We start from the raw sequence: 14,350 nt of genomic DNA on the forward strand, positions 1-14,350 counted from the left end.
TACTTAAGAGTAAGGTTAGAGGTCCAATTGACATGGGCCCTAAGTGGCTCTATTAAGTAAGACCACTGATGATAAAAAGCACTTATTTCAAATGCCATCAGGGTAATTTCTTACGTACATTAATAAAGACACTAATTTCCTTATTTACTATTTACCACGGTGACTGAAATTTATATATGTTCTTATATCAAAATGAAATCTCACTTCTCACTCCTGCTTTATTCAAAGACTATAGTTGAAAAGCAAAAAAACATCAAATAACAGATCTGATCATACTAAATATTTTTAAACACAAAAGTACTTCAAAATAACTTAAAAATTTTAAAAGTAATAAAAAAATGGACTTTTAAAACAGAAAATACATATAAATGAAGTGAACATTTTTGGTTTAAAACCGAAAGTATCACCATTTGAGTGACTCAAGTAAAACAATCTTAATGCTATATGATGCCTAAATTATGTGCTCATAATAGTAGATCAACTACCTCAAGTCTCACTGGCAAAGAGGAACGTTTGCAATACACACTCAGAACACGAGGATGTTCTTTCTCCTCTGTGCTAGGCAGGAAGGATTAAGATAAAAGTGCAAACATGCTCTATTTCTGCCTTAGAAATCCACTGCCAATGGTTTTCCAGAAGAGGATCACCTAACCACAGACTGAACTACCGTCATGTGAGTATAGCAATAGTAAACAATTCATCTCTAATTTGAAAAGTCACCTTAGCAGACTATGACTCGAATCGCATAGCAACCATAAAGGCGTTATGCTGTAAATCAATCAAATTAGACGATATGAACACGTTGCCTACCAGCAATGAGAAGTCCACGCATGCCATGACTTTCCGGTGGATCACTCCTCTGCTGCTCTCCAGTATGGATGTGAGCTGCTGTGAATAACACACTTATGGAATCTCCAGCAAGGAGTCCAAACTCCTCTAACACTGCCTTCTCAACAGTAATTTGGGTAAGATATTTATCCTTCTGCCAAATTCCAATTTCAAATATAAGCATAAAACATCCTGTTACTATTCATTTGTTAAGTAGGATATGGAAATGAAACTGGATATGGAAGGAATCTGATTATGTACTATAAGATTATTATATAGTTTTGTCTTATTTTTCTTCGCTTTATATCTTTATGAAGTATAATTTTTAATGAGAGTTGTTAAATATAAAATTAACCTCAAAATATCTCAAGGGCTTTTTATGTATACATTCAACCTATATAACACAGTATCACATACAATCCCACAGACTTTGAGGTGAGACCAAGATTAAATTTAATAAGTAGTTTTCCCCAAACCTGGTCTCTCATTAATTCCAGATCCTCAAGTACAATAATAGCTATTATCAATAATGCAAAAAGCTTAACTGAAATATCATTGAAATAACCCTCAACAGGACTGCTTACATGATCTAAAACAATGAATTTTTCATTATCTCAGCATGAAACATCTCACAATCAGCAACAGCTCTAGTTAGTAATTACAAAGATAACTAAAGAAAGGAATTGCTTTTTAATGAAAATCACTTGATCCCTAAACAAAGTATATATTTATGAGTAAGTCTAGATTACAGCTGAACTATCAATACAATATATACATGCCCTTTCCCCGATTAATTTCTCAGTTTATTTTATTTAAAAAGGCTCCTCTCTAAATAACTTCGTACATGACTATGTCTCAGCTTATTTTTATCTAGGGTACTAAAGTTGCAGATGTTCACATATTCACTCTACACACGCATTTTCTTCAGAGAACAGACTGTCCATCACCAAAAACACCCTTACCATCTGGAACAATCCCAGGCGCGGGCTGCTGGCCACCGACGTCTTTATTAGCCGCGTGCTCCAGAAGTACCACGTGGTCCTCAGGGCCTTCAACTTCCATTTCATTGTTACAATCTTAACAGAAAATTATTTATTCTTTAGCTCAGAATGAGTTCTTCTGTTTTTGTTAACTAAGTCAACAACTATCACCTTGTTCTAATGGGGGTAAATTATCCCTGAAAATGCCATAAATTCTTCTTCAGATTTTTCTATTTTGAACCAAATATATATTTACATTTTTCCAATATGGAAAATATAATGAATTAAAAAGTAACTGGAATTTTATTATTTTGAAAGGATACTGCACAACTGTATACTGATGGCATACTAGAAACAAAATGTTAGTAACCAAGGTATGTCTACTTAACCCCCTTGCAGATGATAAAATAGAACTTTTACAGACTTTGCCATTCATACTGATGAAAATGAAAAACTATCTGATTAGCAGGTCTGTTCCCTTTATGATCTAAGAATCTTGTTATTACGTTTATAACCCAATGGTGTACTAATAAAACTACATGAACAAAATTTAATAAAACTAAAATTTGTTTGGAGTAAAATAACCCAGAGTATGAAGTGCAAACTAGGTCATAGAGCCAAACAGTAAGGAACTTCCACTGTTGGCCCAAAAAACACAATTGTAGGAGCGTACGATAGTCCTGGAATTCAAATATTGGGTGAACAGTTGTAAAGAGGCTAGATTAGATGTTAACCATCAGATTCAGAGATGACCAAGATCACAGGTACAGAAGCTAAAAATAAGATGGGATCTGATACACAGGATTCCCTCATTGTTACTAAAGTAATATACTGCTGACTGGCTGGCACAGCATCCTAAAAAACAAAAACTCTCAATTTACCTGTAGTGAGTTCAGCCATCTCCACTTCATCACCTGGCTGTAATGGATCCATCTCAGCTAAGTGTTTGCAATACATACAGATGTACTCTTCTTTGAGCTGAGAATCCAGTTCGTGATCTGTCGGTTTGTCACATTCTAAGTGAACCCATCTGTGATGATAAATATATTTAAATAAAATTTTCTAATTTAAAGTCAAATTAATATTTAGGGAAAAGAAAGATAATTGCTGAAAAACTGGATATAGGAAGGGGTAAGGATGGAAGAAGAGGTAATAGGGGTTAGCAATTGAAGGTTCTAGAAAAGAAGCTGTCATTTTTGGATGTCATCACAGGTGTTGACCTTTTTTAAACACATTTTAAACTATTTACTCTTTACTTTTCCCTCTTAATGCTTGTTTCTGGTCTTGTCTTATTTTTTGCCCACTTACATCGTTATGCCTTTCAGACTCATAAAAACATACTTTAATTCCATCTATAATGGCACTCAGTATTGAAAGGATTACTGGAATGACAAAAGTTTGGATCTCAAAATACATGGCAGAGCAGATGATCACATGGACAGAAGAACTGACAAACAAATGGAATAACTATATCTTCTTACCTTTTGCACATATTACAATGAAGCATGTCTTTCTGCAATTCTGGATGGTAGCACTTCCCACAGAAAGGACATAAGTTATCCTGCTGTTGGTAACAACTGTCACATACCAGGCAATTGTGGTGCCACTGAGAACTAGATCGTGTGCCACACTCGACACATATTCTGCAATTCTAAACACCAGGAAAAATGAAAACAGAAACAGTTTGTTATGCGTTTGTACTGCAGTTCTGGTGTAAACCTTTTTAAAAAATCAGTGAAACATTTGTAGATTATATATTAAGCTTTAATTTTTATGACACTAATTTAGGGTGTACGTTTTTGAAAAAGAGGTTTGTTTTGAACATCTGATGAGATATCACTCAATTTACACTGAAACCTCCTGGAAAGTGTAAATAGTGGATAGAGACATCCAAGAAAACATAAATAGGGAAGGAAGAAAACCAAGAACGTAGCAATCCAAACTTCAAAAAAAGAAACACATTCCAGAATCAGGAAGTAGCTCGTGTTGAGTAAGCCTACTCAACTCACTACTCTGAAAGCAAAATGGTCCTGCTAGGGAATTCTGTTTGTTTATGGGTAGCTCAGAAACTAAAAACAAGAATTCACACTAAGGAAATACAATCCACTCCAAATGATTAGGTGTCTGAAATGGTGAAAATAACCACTCAACATCAATATCCAATTATGGCTTCTCATATTCTCAGAACAGAGAGGCACTACCGTTAGCAAAGTAGAACTGCTGATGTGCAAGGCCTGGCAGAGGCCAGCCAAACCTTCTGTGCCTCTGAGCTAGGCTGCCTTAAAATCCTGGGCACAAGGCTGACAAATTGTGGGACTCTCATTACCCACCCACCCCCAACTTTGCAATCTAAAGCACCAATAAAAAAGGAACTTTATCTTTTTGAGCTGCTGGTATCTTTTGATACAAGAGAGATGCTCACTGAAAAAGAGAAACTAGCATGAACCACAGATCTGCTAAAGTCTTACAGATTTAAAATGGAGGTACTCGTAAATACTGATGACAAATCCTAAGTAAAATGTTAGCAAACAGACTCCAATAGCAAATCAAGAAAAACCATAAACCATGTCCAAGAGGAGTTTACACAAAAATGCAAGTATGGTTAAATATTAGAAAACCTATTAATAAAATCTAACATATTATTAGGTCTGAGGAGAGAAGATAAATTATTTCACTAGATGCTGAAAAGACCTTTGGAAAAAAATTAAAATCCATTCCTAATAAAAAAAAAACTTCCGAGAAAATTAAAATGGGTAGGTATTTCCTTAATGTGACATACACACATACCTCAATTCTAAAGCCAGCATTTTATTTAATTGGGGAACCCCAGAGGCAGTCCCACTAAGGTCAGAAACAAAGCAAGGATGCCTACTATCTCCACTACTATTTAACATGGTTCTGAACCAATGTAAACACTAAAACAAATGAAAACAGAAGCAAAATAGGAAAAGAAAAAGTAAAACTATTTGTAGATGACAAGACGGCATACTTGGAAAATCCTAGAGAATGTATCACAAATTTAATAAAAGAATTTAACGAAGTAGCAGGATATAAAATTAGCAATGAAAATTCAATAGAATTCACATACACAAATAATAACCAGTTAAAAGATATAATGAATGGGAAAATCCCATTTATAACATCAACAAAATAGAGAAAACTTTTAAGAATAAACTTTAAGAAATGTCCAAAACCTATACAAAGAAAATTAGAAAACATTCCTAGAAGACACTAAACTAGACTTGAACAAATGCAAAGACATACCTTGTTCTTCGTTAGGATGTCCTAACATCAAGATTTCACTATCAATGAATAAATTTAAAGTGACCTGATAAAAATTCCAGTGAGGTTTTTCACAGAGCCTAAGGTTCATATGGAAAAATAAACGACAAAACAGCTAGGAAAAATGTGAAATAGAAAAGATCTGACAGGGGACCACAGCTACCAGATACTGCAAAGCCTCTATAATTAAAACGGTACGGCATTGGCTCATGAAGATAGAAAGACAGAGCAATGGAACAGACAAGAAATTCCAGAAATAAACCCAACTAAATCTAAAACTCTAGTCTGGAATCTCAAGTCACTGAGGCAAAGACTGTCTTTTTAGTGAATGGATTTTGGACAACTGGATAGCCAACTGGGAAAAGATAACTCATACCATATAGAAGCATCAACTAAAAATGGATTAGAGAGCTAAATGTAAAAAATAACATAAAAACTAGAAGAAAACATGAACTCTCCTATAGCCTCAGTATAGGAAAAGGCTTTCTAATTTTAACTCAAAAATCCAAAAGCAATAGAAGACTGATAAATCTGACTATATAAAAATAAACTTTTGCATGGCAAAAAATAACACAGGCAAAGCTAAAAGGCAAACAACAAACTGGAAGAAAAGATGTGCACCGTATAACGCAGCTGAAGGCCTTATATCCCGACTATACAAGGAGCTCTTAGACTGTGGGGTCATCAAAATCTTCAAGAGTAACAGGCAACACACAAGAACAGACAACTCGCAAAAAGGGGTAAAAAACAGGAAAAAATGACCAGCTTCACTCAAAAGAGAAAAGAAAATTAGACTACACTGAGATAACATTTTTCACTCATAAGACAGGCAAAAATCAAAAGCTGAACATGACAGCCTGTTGGCAAGGATGTAGAAAAGAAGTTCTCTCATGCATGAGTGGTGGCAAAAGGAAGAGCCACAAGTCCCACGAAAGGGAATTTGACGATACCTAACAAAATTACATACGCATTTACCCCCCTGAGCCAGGAATCCCACTACTAGAAATTTATTCTAGAGATTCGCTCCCAGCAATTCAAAACCCATATGCACAAAGTTATTGACTACAGAATCACTTCTAATGTAAAATATTGGAAACTACCTAAATATTCAAGCACAGGACATTGGCTGAAAAACTATGGTTCAAATAAACAGAAGAAAGAAAGAGAGAGAGAAAGAGAGAGAGGAAGAAAGGGAGAAAGAGAACGGAAGAGAGAGAAAGGAAGGAAGCAAGGAAGGAAGGGAGGAGGAGGAATGAGGAAGATCTCTATGAACTGATATGAAGTGACTTCCGGATTTTAAGTTAAAAAAAAAGCAACATACAAAAGAGCACATATGCTACCTTCAGTGTAGAAAAGGGAAACAAAAATATATTTGCTTATCATTACAAAAAAATACAGGAAGGATGAATCAGAAATTTTTGAAAGCGTGTTAATATCCTATGTATTTTTAAAAATTAAATCAATAAGAAAAGAATGGGGAATTTTTAAAAAACCAAAATCTTCAAGGATAACAGGCAAAACACAAGGATTCTTACTATACGAGAATGGATATGTAAGAATGTGAGAAGGCAAAGAACTCAGCAGGAGGGATCAGAATTGGAGGTATTGGTGTAAATTCATTATTTATAAACGATGTACATGTGTGAGTATACGCATACTTATGTATTTGTAGATATGCATATGTGTAAATGTATACACATGCATGTATTTACTGCCTCATATGCTGAAAGGACAAAGAAGCAAACACCCCCAGAGCAATGGGCACACCTAGCACCCAATCTTCACTAAAGGAACTTGGCCTATTTATAGAAAAGAGGACAGATTCCAGGGCTAGGGCAGGGAGGTGTAAGATGATTTTGGAGTATCTTGTTATGCCCAAATGTAATGAAGTGCTTAATGGTGAGGGCATGCCACAAAGACACAGGAGACAGCGTGAAAAGGATATCAAAGGCAAAACTGGACAATTTGAGCACAAAACAAATTAGGTACAGTAATAAATTATCAATAATAACAAGAATTCATGAGTCAATACCGACAAGATATACATAATTTTAACATGTGAAAGAAGGGAGGGTTCTTGCATACAACAGAATGCAGGGGGCTGACTGGTAAATGTGAAGTTAGAAAAGCATCATTTTACAAACAACAGGTAAAAACTGCATCAGGCATTGGTTCCTATAATCTTGGAGAAAATTCTGAGGAGCAACAAGATATTCGCACGGTGTTAAAGTGTCTCCTCACGTACTGCTTTATTAGATAGGAGAGAAAGAAAACGGTGGAGAAACTTTACAGCAGCTTGACCAGATGATCAGAATTCACACCACCTGTGAGGGAGAGCGAACCATCAGGTGCACCCAGCTGAAAGCCTGAGAAGAGCACAGCACCACTTACGCAATATTCTGCCCAAGAATGAATAACTCTCTCTATAATCATGAGGAAATATCACACAAAGACAAAATAAGGAAAGTTCTATTTGTGATTTAAAGAAAACAAAACAAACAAACAAAAACCAGGTATGTGAGGAAAAACTCTATTATTCAAAACTGTCAATATCAAAAAAGACAAAGAAGGGCTAAAGAAATTTTCCAGATTCAAGGACTCAAAAGAAACATGGCAACTAAATGGAATACTTGATCCGAGACTATCCTGGAACCTACACAGGAGGAGGGAAATGCTATATGGGATCAAGTGACAAACTGAAATATGGATGGTAGATTAGATATATTGATGTAAATGTATGGGGTGATAATACTGCTGTGATTATGTAAGAATATCCCTATTATTAGGAAATACACATTTAAGTATTTAGGGGTAAAGGGAACACAGTGTGTATAACTTACCCTCAAAATGGTTCAGGGCAAAAAAATATACATGGGGCAGGGAGGAAGGAGAAAGGGCACGGATGACAATACTGAAATCCTAACGACAGGTGAATCTACGTAAATGGCATATGGGTATTATTTTTATTTTTCCAACTTTTAAAGTTTGAAATTATTTCCACATAAAGCCTTTTAAAACACATAATATACCCACACATCAGCATTCTTGAAAGAGAAACAGAGAAAAGAAACCTACGGGACAATGACTGGTATATAACGAAGTTCCTAAAAAGATCACCCTCACTTCAGTGCAAGCAGCCTCGCCAGACTGACACCGTTCCTGGGAAGGCACACCTATCTGCCTCTGCACCTCCAGCCCGCACCACAGTGTTTGCATTTGACTAAAGACTATAAAGAACTATGAAAGAATTTAACAGTAGAGAAAGAGTATCATTCTTCAAACTGAAAAGAAGAGAAGCATTCCTATGAGAAACTCCATGAGAATTGAGCACTTACTTTAGGCATTATGCTGAGCACTTTACAGGCATCATCTCGCTAAATCCAACACCCCTGTGAGGTTAAGTACTATTAACTACATGATGAAACACAGCTTACAGAAGTCAAATAATTTGCCAAAGATCCTGTATTCAGTAACTGGAAAACCTGAGATTTGACTCCACAGCTTAATCTTTTTAATCACTTTATAATACCTCCATAGAAGAGAATAAAACACACACACTATCCATTCGTATTCTCAGCAGTATTATAAATAATTCTGTCACGTGAAAGAGAATAGCAGACTATTACAGAAAGCAAATTAGTAAGGGCAGAACAAAAAGAAGCCAGAGAACAACCTTGAGAAATAAACTAGGAATTCTGAACACATTTTCCAAAATAATGAAAACCACAACAAAGAAAATAATGAATTAAAGCAGGAAACAAAATCACCTAGATGTTACTAAAGATTATTAAGGAGAATGTAAAGAAAGTAAATATTTTTTAAAAAGATGAATTTAACCAACACTTCCCTAGACCTTTCCACGGGCCTAAAGGGAGAATGACAATAGTCAGTATGTTCCAGAGAACACTAATTAGTGTAGAACCAACATCCTGGAAGCAAATCCAAATAACTGAACAAAAATAAAGATCTCATGGCCTTCAAGCAGAAAACCAATTAACTAATTAAACTAAAAACAAAACAAACTTCTTCTGTAATTCCATAAACTGGGAAAAAAACGGAAAAAAAGTATCCAGAGTAAAAAAAAAAAAGTTGTAATGCAAAAGTGTACCAAACCAAGTTCTTCTGGTAGTTTGAAGGCAACAATCTCTTTCAGGTTTGCAAGATTCCAGAATATTTACAATTCTTTTATAGAAGTGCATAACCAAGTCTCCAAAAGACTGGGGGTGAGATGAGGTTGGAATTTACAGAGAAGATCCCTCCCTCCCCAAAGAAAAAGTCTATAGTCTGGGTCAACTTAAGACAGAGAGGAGGGAGAAAACTTCTGATTTCTTCATTTTCAATGGCAAGGGGGGGCACTTTTAATATTTTCAACATTTATAACTTAATATTCTGAATTACAAATTACTGCAGGGAATAAAAGGAACTGAAAAACAGAAAGGAAATTAAAAGAACAGGTTTGTTTTAAAATAGCCAAGCATTTCAATTACATCCATTAGTCTAAATACTTGACTATTAAACCTTTCAAAAGGTACAGTTAAAATGACACAGAAGGATGCAAAATGAAAAGATCACATTCAACTGGTTAAACTAAAACCCCACTCAGCCATATTTGTCAGGCAAAGCAAAATATCTGGTCCCCCTCTCCCCTCGCAAAAAAAAAAGGCATTACACAATATAAAGAGAATAGTTTTACACTGATAAAAAGCACAATACATCAATATTAGCCTGATCTACTTGCTAAATAACCAGCACAAGTTTAAATGCAAGAAGAAATTGATATGAGAAATTACAGGAGTCGATTTTATCTACGCCATAATACACTGTTGAATCAGTCAAAAAAATATGGAAAAAGAACTTCATCTAATTAAATGAAATTAATAAACACAAATACTACAGCTTTAAAGTAAGTCAAGCATCCAAATATATGTCAAAAAGAAAACTACGCTAGTTAAATTATCTGATTCAATACGATTAAAGCAGACACTAATGTGTTTAAGCACAACCTAAAAAAAGATAAAATTAAGTCAGATGTGAACAGATATAAACTTACCAATACAACAAATATGAGTGCAGCCAAAGCTATAATCAAAGGTAAATTTATAGTCTTAAATATCCTTTTTTCCTTAGGAAAGTGAAGAAAACGAATTACGAATTCAACTTCCTATTTCAAAAAAGTAAAAGAGGCGCGGTAGCGGAGATAAAAGTAATAAACATACAAATCCGTCCGACGGCAGCTTTTTCTTTAGACCAAGAACCAAGCCAAGAGAGAACGCGCGGAAGCACCCCGTCCGGCCGCCGGGCAGAAACTGCTCACGGGACCCTCCTCAGCCCCCAGGCTGCTCCCTCCCGGGCGACCTCACCGGAGAAGAGCTGCCCCGAGGCGCTCAGTTCCCGTGGAGAAGGCCCCGCCCCTCCAGGCCCCACCCTCGGGCCGAGGCGGGACAGAACTCGCCGCCCTCTGCCCCACGCCCTAGAACCAGGTGACGCGCCGCCAGTTCCAGGTGTCGAGGCTCTGGGGGTGGGGGTGGGGCGCAGGGGTAAGGCTCCCCCGGCGCCTCCTCCTACCCCCTCACCAACACCCCATCCCTGGGGACCTGCCAGCAAGACCGCTCCCCTTTCCAGGACCCTCCGAGGAGGGCAAACACCACCACCGCCCACCCCTCCACCGGCCAGCGCCTCCCTCCCGCAGGCTGCTCCCGGAAGAAGCCTCGGGCTGGCGCCTCCTGGAAGCCTGCGAGCCCAGCTGCGGCGGGGAGCCTCGGCCTCCACCGACCACCTCCGCCACCCGACCCCTCCTGAAGGCCGCCCCACTAGCAGGGGAAGATGCCGAGACCACGACAAACACGAGCTCAAAGAGAAGGGCAAAGGTAACAGGATCGCGTTTCTGTGACAAAGGGACTAGAATGTGAGGATGCAGGGAGACCACAAGTGTATTCTTGGTCTGTATGTTTTCTGAGAACTTGAAATATTTCATAGAAATGCTAACTTTAAAAAATATAGGGAATTCCCTGGCACTCCGGTGGTTAGGGTTCAATCCCTCGTGGGAGAACTAAGATCCCGCAAGCCAAAAAAAATAAAATAAATTAAAATTGTTTTAATTAATATAAAATGTAACTGCATTTAGCATTTGTGTTTATTATTATGTTAGCCCCAAGTGCTGTCAAAGACGTGTGAAAGATACAAGATTTTCCACAGCAGAACCGTGGTAAAAAGAATGAGACGCGTGGACCGCACAAGGGATTCGCTCCGCAGTAGCGAGCAGCATCCACAGAGCAAGGAGGTTCTTCATACACATCACCTGACAACAGAAACTGCAAACAGCATACCCTTAACTTATAAACTTCTGTATTTTAGAAATAATTGGATCGATACCCCATTTATTACAGATTTCAACTGTGCCCATACGGTGCACCTGTGAACCAAAAGGTTTCTAGAGTTTTTGAGTGGTACTTCATTATATCTGATGTTCACAAGAATTGCTGGTTGGCACTTTGAGGTATGATTACTCTGAACCAGTAAACACAGTCCTGGCTTTATCAAACTATTTCTGTACAAATACAAAAGGCATTCTTTGTATGAACATTATTAAAGACAAAGAATACCTTTCTATTAAAACATGTCTTGGCAATTTACTTTAAAAGCAAAATTATTCGTTAGATTGGGGAGGGGGATTGGGATCGACATATATACACTGATATGTATAAAATGGGTAACTAATACGAACCTGCTGTATAAGAAAATAAATAAAATAAAATTCAAAAAAAATTATTTGTTAGATTAAATTATTTATTTTCTAAGTTAAGACAGTGTAATTACCATAGATTAAAGAAGTTTATGCCTAGCTTCATGTTTATTCTGTGAAATTAAGATTATAATAATAATTAAAAAAAATAAAACTCAGCCTGGGGGTTCTGTAGAGATGGCCCATGGATCTAGAGTCTTTAGTTTCCTAGGATCCAAATCCTAATACAGATGAAAATTAGATTAAGAAATATTCCTTAATTAGTCTAGGGACAAAAGCACTGTTAATTAAGTATAGTATGATAGCACAGGGAGCATAATATATTGGATAAAACATTACAATGTAAGACAGGAAACCTGAATTTTAGTCTCTGTTCTGCCTCTGCAAATTAGTAAACCTCGGCAATTCACTTAATCACTAGTCCCTCACCAGTTCTTAATCTAGAATTTATTAGTTTACCTGTATAGATTTCAAAGGAAGCAAATTAACTACTTTTATGACTGACTCATTCTAGAGAACATTCAAAGAAAAGTCACAGTAAATATTGTTTGTAAACATCTTCCTAACAGGAAAAAAAAAAATTAGTTTTATTCAGTCAGTTGGGAATTGAAGGTAAAACTTGAGTTATTCTTACCTTCTACTTTCACTTTAAGAATTTAAATATTTTGTGCTTCCAAGGACAGACAATTCTAAAATTTGCTGTTGTTTACCTGGTACTATACTAACTGCCCAGTAGGTTGAGGTGTCAGCCAACCTACAGGGTTTAGAGATGCAGGCAACAGAGCCTCAATAAATTCCTCAGGAAGTTTAGAGAGGCCAGAATGGAATACCTCAAGGTCACAAAGATGCAAATACCAAAATAGATGGAAAGGGGGAGAAACACTGACTAAAAGAATACCCAGAAAAAATTTAAAATAGCTGAAAATACATCTTAAAAGAATCCCACCAAGCAGAAAGACTGATATCTTAAGTAATAAAAAAGAAGTGGAAAAATGTCTATAGATCCTAACTCTCAAAACCCCAAAGAAACTTTACACAGCATCCAAAAAACCAGATATCTAAGTCAGTAAGCACTTACTAAAGCTACCATGGGGAAGGAACAATATACATATACATACGCATATATGATATGATTCCATATATTTAATACAAGTTTATACATAAATACATACACACATATAAAATCAAGGTAAAATCATCTAAAAGCCAATCTGATCAAAATGTTATCTGCTTTATTTCTGGATTTTAAATTAATAGATTTTAAAAATACATCTGTTTCAGTGTCCGCCTATAAGGATACTACCTATTTCATAGAGTTTCAAAGATTAAAGATGAATCACTAAAACACAATTTCTAAGCCATGAAGCACCATACACTTGTTAGTTAACAGGTTCATAGCAGCATTTTTTATAACAGCCTAAAATTGTCAGCAACCCAAATGTTCACCAACAGGTGATTCAATAAACAAATTGTGGTACTTCAACTATTAAGCAATAAAAAGAAATCACTACTGGCATGTGCAACAATATGCGTGACTCTCAAAATATTTATGTTGACTTTAAACCACCACCCCCTGCAAAAAAGAAAAGGGTATATACTATCCGACATCACTTATATAAAGTTCTAGAAAATGCAAACTAATCTATGGTGAGAGAAAGCAGATTGCCTGGAAGACAGAAGGGAGTACGGCAGTGAACAGTCAGAAAGGAGGAAATCTCAAGGGGCACCAGGAAACTTCTAGGGGTGATGAATATGTTCATTATCTTGAAGGTGATAATGGTTTCATGAGTGAAATCGTCAAATTAAATTATAGACTTTAAATGTGTGCAGTTTACTGTATATCAATTATACATCAATAAAGTTTTTAAGTTGAAGGTAATATAGATTTGAATAGGTATCCGATTTGTCTGCTCTATATAAAAAACATACAGATTTTTTTTCTTAAAAAAATAAACAACTTACTTTGCATTTCCAGCCATTGGTTGGTACTGATTTCATAACTGGTTGAAGACAAAAAGTATGATACCCTTTGTCACACGTATCACACACTAGCATCTTGCTATCTTCTCCCGATTGTCTAAAAAATAAGATAGCATTAATGATGCCTTATCTTTAAACTTATGTTTGTAACATAAGTAATCATGAAAAGAATCTGTCCTGGGAACTGCCCAGTTCATAAATACCCTCCGTCTCTGTTTGGTCTATGCACAGATAATGACAGAGTTAACCCTCTAGAGGATGAGACAGAAATCTTCCAAAGGTCCCTAAAGGATTATCCTTACTGAACGCCCACCTATGGTGAACCCGTTTTAGTCATTTTAGGGTTCCTGCAAAGAAGGAGGGGTTAAGGCAAGATGAATGACACTGATCTTTACTTCTTAAACATCCCATGCCCATCCTTTTTTTGGGAAGGAGCTGTAACTGATAGGTGATGCTGCACGGAAAGGAACAAATCTTGGCATGGTGAGTTGGAAGACACTGTCATATAATAAAAAGAGGATCAAATTTGGATCAGACC

The 14,350-nt window shown here is 36.4% G+C and overlaps 1 protein-coding gene across 15 annotated transcripts in view; it reads right to left on the bottom strand.

Annotated features, from left to right (window-relative positions):
• KMT2C (lysine methyltransferase 2C) overlaps positions 1-14,350 on the bottom strand; it is a 294,475-nt gene that overhangs the window by 109,878 nt on the left and 170,247 nt on the right. For 12 of the 15 annotated variants that reach the window (XR_009520703.1, XM_060021158.1, XM_060021157.1 and 9 more), the window contains 5 exons: positions 13,795-13,909; positions 3,290-3,459; positions 2,690-2,838; positions 1,791-1,904; positions 811-888 (listed from right to left, as the gene is read on the bottom strand). Coding sequence is in view for 14 of the 15 variants with exons in the window: in XM_060021158.1 (XP_059877141.1) it covers positions 811-888; positions 1,791-1,904; positions 2,690-2,838; positions 3,290-3,459; positions 13,795-13,909 (626 nt within the window). In the remaining variant the exon portion in view is untranslated. The remainder of the gene's footprint in view (positions 1-810; positions 889-1,790; positions 1,905-2,689; positions 2,839-3,289; positions 3,460-13,794; positions 13,910-14,350) is intronic. The other 3 variants (XM_060021164.1, XM_060021163.1, XM_060021168.1) reach the window with 2 other exon arrangements.

This window comes from Delphinus delphis, chromosome 9 (genome assembly GCF_949987515.2).
Source record: "Delphinus delphis chromosome 9, mDelDel1.2, whole genome shotgun sequence".
Classification (NCBI taxonomy): Eukaryota; Metazoa; Chordata; class Mammalia; order Artiodactyla; family Delphinidae; genus Delphinus; species Delphinus delphis.